Source organism: Panthera tigris, chromosome E3 (genome assembly GCF_018350195.1).
Source record: "Panthera tigris isolate Pti1 chromosome E3, P.tigris_Pti1_mat1.1, whole genome shotgun sequence".
NCBI classification, from domain to species: Eukaryota; Metazoa; Chordata; class Mammalia; order Carnivora; family Felidae; genus Panthera; species Panthera tigris.
In genome coordinates this window covers 11097205-11103204 of record NC_056675.1, presented here as the reverse complement: position 1 = coordinate 11103204, position 6000 = coordinate 11097205, and the positions used below count along the sequence as shown (strand labels likewise).

Sequence of the window (6000 nt, the reverse complement as noted above, 5' to 3'; positions counted from 1 at the left end):
GACAGGCCGGGGGTGCTGGGAGGAGGGAGAACAAGGCTTCCAGCCCAACACCCAGAGTCTTCTCGAGAGACGAGACGTGCCCCAGAGCGAGAGGCGCCGAATTGGTTGCCTGGTGCTGCGTAACGAGTGGCCCCCAAACTTAGCAGCTTGGAAAATGACTGTTTGCGCCTGGCGGTTTCTGTGGGTTAGGAATCCGGGAGCAGTCTGAGCAGTTCTGGCCCAGAGCCCCTCGCGAGGCTGCAGTCGTCTGAAGTCTTGGCCGAGGGACCCGAGGATCTGCTTCCAAGGCGGTTTGTTCACACAGCCGGCAGGTTGGGCCCGGCTGCTGGCAGGAAGCCTGTTCCTCTCCGCGTGGGCCCCCCCGCGGGGTTGCTCGAGTCTCCTCGCAGTAGGGTGCCTGGCCTCGCCCAGAGCAAGGGATTCGGGATTCGAGGGCCAAGGGAGAAGCCAGAATGGTTTTTTTCTTCCCAGGCCTCAGAATTCACACACCACCGCCGAGCGCCATGCCGTCATCCTACAGCCCAGCTCGGATTGGACACAGGCCGAGGCCGCTCAGGGGTGTGAGAGCCGGCAGGTCGGGGGCTCGGGGGCCATCCTGGAGACGGGCCACTACACCCGCCATTCCTTCCCAGACCTCTGGCAGAGGTGGGGCCGGGGGGCGGGGGGGTCATGGAGGACAGGGCTTCTTCCCCAAGCCTGGGGCCCTGCTGTGGACGTCACACCCCCGGGAAGGGTTGCTCGGACAAGATACCCTGGAGGCAAGAGGGAGGGCACCTGCCCAGCGCCCCTCCCATGGGCCTCTGGTGTCTGGCTCCTTGCTGCCTTGGTAGGTGGGCATTGGGGCTGCCTGGGCACAGAAGAGATCCTGGAATCTCTGGCATTTTCCGTGGAAGGCAGGTGTGAGCAGGGCGGGGCTGAAGGCCTAGGTCTGCGCTTGGCCCCACCCACCGACCCCCACGCCCACCCCACCTCACCCCTGCCCCTGGAGATGGACGGGCTTGGCGCAGGGGGGCTGGAGCACTCTTACCACCCTGAGCTCCAGAAAGTTCTGTTGCCCTGAAGGCTTTTCCCTCTGGGGTCTGCAGGCTGAGCGCCCTCTCAGGCCTTCAGATGACGCATCAGAGCCAGGACATCCACGGGGACCCAACTGCCCAGTGCCGGGGGGTCAGGAACGAGGGGACGGAAGCGGAGAGCCTGGCACAGAAGACGACTGTGGAGAGGGCCTGGCGTGTGGCTGACGCAGTCCGACCAGCCAGGCAGACCAAGCCCCACCGAGGGCGTCCCTTACAAGTGCCGTGGTCGAGGTGTCCAAGATGGAGGTAGTTACCGGATCCGAATCTGGGGTGGGAGGCTTCAAACCACTCGACGGACCCTGCCCAGCACCATCACTTCCTGCCCCTGAACGCCACCGGGGGGACCCCCGGCATGACCGTGGCCTTCTGGGACACTCCCCCTCTGTAAACCGGCGGGTGCTTTAAGATATGTAGTTCAGGGAGGACAGATTTCTGTCCTTCACCGCTGGGGCGACACGGTACGCGGCCCCACCATGAGTTTTGGGAAGGAAGGTGACAAAGCATTTTCAATTTGTCTCTCAAGTTTATGGGAAACCTTTGCTGTAAAGCTTAAGAACTGGTTCTCCACAGAGAAGAGGAGGTAAGCACGAGCCCGACAGGGGTCCCAGGGCCGCTCCCCCGGATGCAACCTGGCTGGTTCCTGCAGCCTCTGGCCACACACAGCAAGGACTCCTGCTTAAAGAAGTGACCGTTCCACGTTATTTTTTTTTTTTTAAGACTTTATTTTTGCAGCACCTGGGTCAGCTGAGCGTCCGACTCTTGATCTTGGCTCAGGTCACGATCCCAGGGTCGGGCTCCATGCTGGGCTTGGAGCCTGCTCGGGATTCTTTCTCTCTCTCTCTGCCCCTCTCCCCCACTCTTTCCAAAATAAAAAAAAAAAATTTTTTTTTAAACGTTTCTTTTTGAGAGAGACAGAGACAGAGCGTGAGTGGCGGAGGGGCAGAGAGAGAGGGAGACAGAGAATCCGAAGCAGGTTCCAGGCTCTGAGCTCTCAGTACAGAGCCTGATGTGGGTCTCGAACTCACGAGCCACAAGATCATGACCTGAGCCGAAGCTGGACGCCTAACCGACGGAGCCGCCCAGGCGCCCCATAAAGATTTTATTTTTAAGTAATCTCTGCACCCAATGTGGAGCTCGAACCTACAACCCAAAGATCGAGACTCTCCCGCTCCGAACCAGCCAGGCACCCCAAACATTCCACTTTAGACCGCAAAGCGCCCCACATCGCCAGCCCCCTTCCCCTGCTTTTTCTCCACAGCCCGCATAACCGTCTGACCGTATTTTCCATTTTGCCTGTTTACGGTGTTCCGCCTCCTAGAAGTCAGCTTCGTGACACCTGCTCGCGGGGCCCTTGGCCCCAAGTGACCCAGTGTGCTACACGAGCCTGGCATACAGGGGCTGACAGGAAGCATTTGTTGAGTGAATGGACAAAAGGAAGGGGGTGCAGCCACTGAGCTCCCCGGGTTGTGGCACGATTATCAATTATTTCAGATTTCGTCGTTTTCTCCCCACTGAACTGTGGGAGGACACCCTGTTCGGAAAAATTGCCTTCAGGCAGGACTGTCCCCTAAAGTTATTTGTCACTGGCTTCTAGCTGTCTCTTTGTCCAAAGCCCGGCTTTGGAAAGCTAATCTCTAACTGATCAGGTAAAGTGAAAATAAAAGACTTCTTCAGTGCTCAAAAATAAAAAGGCAGAAAATAGGCTTTATTGCAAAAGAGAGTTCTGAAAGAAGTTTTAAGCAAGAGGACAGGTTACGTTACTCCTTCTGAGCCTCTTCCCCGGGGCCGGCCCTCCCGCCAGGCTTCCGCGGGGCGTGTTCAGTGCCCCAAGAATCGGGCCTCGCTCTTCCTCCTGCGGGGGCTCCTCGGCTTTCCCCACCAGACGGGGAGAATGGTTAGGAGGCTCCTGACGGCCGTGGGCCGTGCGTGCCGCCTGGGGCCCACCGGTACTCTCAAGGGACTGCGGCTCGTGTCCCAGCGCGAGCCGGCCGCGGGGCAGCAGAGTCGGGTGACTGGCCGAGGCCACAGCCCGACTCCCTGGGTCAGGCCGGGGCTCGCGCTGGGGTCCACGCGCCAACCGTGAGCTCGGCCGTGGTCAGAAGGTCACAGAAGCCCTGCAGGGGCCCCGATCCCCCTTTAAGATCAAACATGCTGTGGAGCTAAGCTTTCCTCGGACCCGCCTCTCCGGCCAGAGATGATCCCAGGAGCCGTCGTGTGTTCCCCGGAAAGAGCGGAGACGTGTGGATTACCCTCGCCCTGCCAGGGCCGCGCGGCCTGGGACTCGTCTCACTGGAGCTCGGCCTGGTGAACGTGGCAGGTGTCACCCGCAGCCAGAGGGACTGAATCGTGGGACTTCTTCCAGTACGCTCCTGCTAAGGGCACCGGGAGAGCGTGTCACCCTTCACGAAGGGCCCCGATCCCCTCTGACCCCCTGCTGAGCAGTCCAAGTGGCTCTGAGGCCGGGTCCGGGCTCGAGCCGGTCAGGAAGCAGCATCAGATGAACGACTTGGCCAGAGTCACCATGTGATCCACACCACACGCCACATCCACGGGCTCCCCGGGCATCGTCACCTGCAAAACAGGACCCAGCACACGGTGAGGGGACAGGGCCGGCTGGGAGGCGGACGGGCTTGGAGGAGGCCCAACCTGGGCCTGACCCCTGGCTCTGCCTCTTGGTAGGTGACTTACCCTCCCGGAGCCTCGGCTCCCCACCCTGCAAATGGGGGTGCTTCTACCTAGCCGGCAGGCGTGTTAAGACGAATAAATGCGACCACCGTGGAAAGAGCCATCCCGACGTCCCACCCGGCCGATGGCAGACGGGACTCTTCATGCCCACCGTCAGAGAGGCTGCTAGAACATGCCTACTCCCCCAAGTATGACCCTGCCAGAGGTCAACACCTGCTCTCACGCCAGGTGCTTGCTGGCCATCCCTAGGGGTCACCACCACGGGTCACTGGGGCAGCTCAAGAAGCCCCTTCTCCTGCAGCCAGGTCCACTTCGGGAAGGAGGCTCCCGGGCCGGCGTCTTCACCCGAGTTAGCCGCCAGCCTCATTCCCAGGTCGGCCGTTTCCCAGATGACAGGCACCCTCGAGGGGTGTCCCCCGTGTCTCAGACGGTGCCAGAGGCCTCGCCGGCAGTCCCATCGGCACTGGCCACCTGCGCTGACATTTCACCGCACGCAGTCCAACCGGCGAGGTGACATCAGGCTGCCGTGGAGGCTCTGGCCTGCTCGCCTTCAAAAGACCTCTCACTGGGGGCGCCTGGGCGGCTCAGTCGGGTAAGCGCCCGACTCAGGATTTCGGCTCAGGTCATGATCTCGCGGTTCGTGAGCTCGAGCCCCGCGTCGGGCTCTGTGCTGACAGCGTGGAGCCTGCTTGGGATTTTCTCTCTCTCTCTCTCTCTCTCTCTCTCTCTCTCTCTCTCTCTCTCTCTCTCTCTCCCCCTCCCGTGCTTGTACTGTGTTGGTCTCTCTCAGGATAAATAAATAAACTTAGAAAAGAATTTTAAAAATAAAATAAAATGACTCTCATTGTCCTACAGGCCTTGGAAGTGACCACCCCGACCGGCTCCGGGTGGGCCCACAACTCAAGGATTGGCACGTCCCCACAGCCAAGCCTGTTCTCCAGAAGAGGGGCGCTTTTCTTCCTCCTGTGACAATATTATTATCATTATTTTCAAGAGGTGAGCCACTCTCATGGCTCCCCCATAGAATGACATTCAGTGAAAAAGAACGAAAAGGCATTAGATACCTTTTTTCCCCCTGATTTTATTTTTAAGTAATCGCTACGCCCAGTGTGGGGGCTTGAACTCACAACCCTAAACTCAAGAGTCGCACGCTCTTCCTACTGAGCCAGCCAGGCACCCTGGTATTAAATACCTTTTGGACGTTTATCAAATGTTCGTTTATTTTGAGAGGGAGGGAGAGAGAGAGCGAGAGAGCGAGAGAGCGAGAGAGCATGTGCACGTGGGGGAGGGGCAGAGAGAGAGGGAGAGAGAGGATCCCAAGCAGGCTCCACACTGTCAGCAAAGAGCCTGACGTGGGACTCGAACTCACGAACCGCGAGATCACAACCTGAGCCGAAATCAAGAGTCGGATGCTTCACCGACCGAGCCCCCCAGGCGCCCCCTAAATATGTCTCAGTCCCACCCTGTCAGCATCTCCCCCTTTATTCCCACCTTCCCTCGGAACTGGATTTTTAACTGGTTCCATGGCCTTCCAGACAGGATGCTGCTGCCTCCGACCCGATCCAAATGCTGCCACCCTCCCCGGATGGCAAGCGCTCCGCCAGGCAGCGTGACAGCTGGAAAGGGGGTCCGTAGCAGCCCGTGGAGTTTACTGAGCATAAGAGGGGGAAAGGGCTCCCCCAGATGGCCTGGCCTAAAAGCCCAGAGGCAGCGGAGCCTGCTGCCTTCCGTAGGGGGTGGCAAGTCCATTAGGGGCTCCTGGCCGGCAGGCAAATGGATGCGAGTGACTGAGTCCTGCTACCTGCCCCTCCCTCCCCAAACAAACGTCTTCAGCGACACCCAACACAGAAATCACTGAGCACACCGAGCAGCGCCCCCGGCTCATTGCAAAGGCACAGAGGTGCAGAAAGCGGGCCAGGCTGGCCACAGAGGCAGAAGAAAACAGGTTGCCTCTCGGGTGACTGGGCCCAGACGAACTCCTAGCAACCTTCCTGGGCCATTAGAGCGCATTTTGTTGACCTTTCCCGGGGAGGGTGCCGCCCTCGGCACTAATGTGTCCCCGGCCCCGGGCGCTCTGGCCATTAGGGCCCCCGAGCAGAGCAAACCACCTGGCCCTGGTCTACCGGCTCGGAGGCTGGTCGGGGCTAGGGCTGGCCTCTGAGCCCCTTCTGGGGAGCAGCGGGGTTCCTGTGGTTCCCGCTCCCCCTGGCACGTGGGGGCTCCGTCTCTCATGGCCTCTGAA

At 59.9% G+C, this 6000-nt stretch overlaps 1 protein-coding gene across 2 annotated transcripts in view; it reads right to left on the bottom strand.

The window, feature by feature from the left end:
* Window positions 1–2757: 2757 nt before the first annotated feature.
* The window catches only part of RCC1L (RCC1 like), a 34293-nt gene continuing 31050 nt past the window's right edge, over window positions 2758–6000 (bottom strand). Inside the window, exon 10 of one of the 2 annotated variants that reach the window (XM_042971868.1) lies at window positions 2758–3644. In XM_042971868.1, the coding sequence (XP_042827802.1) occupies window positions 3475–3644 (170 nt within the window). In that variant the 3' untranslated portion in view covers window positions 2758–3474. The remainder of the gene's footprint in view (window positions 3645–6000) is intronic. The other variant, XM_007073860.3, reaches the window with a different exon arrangement.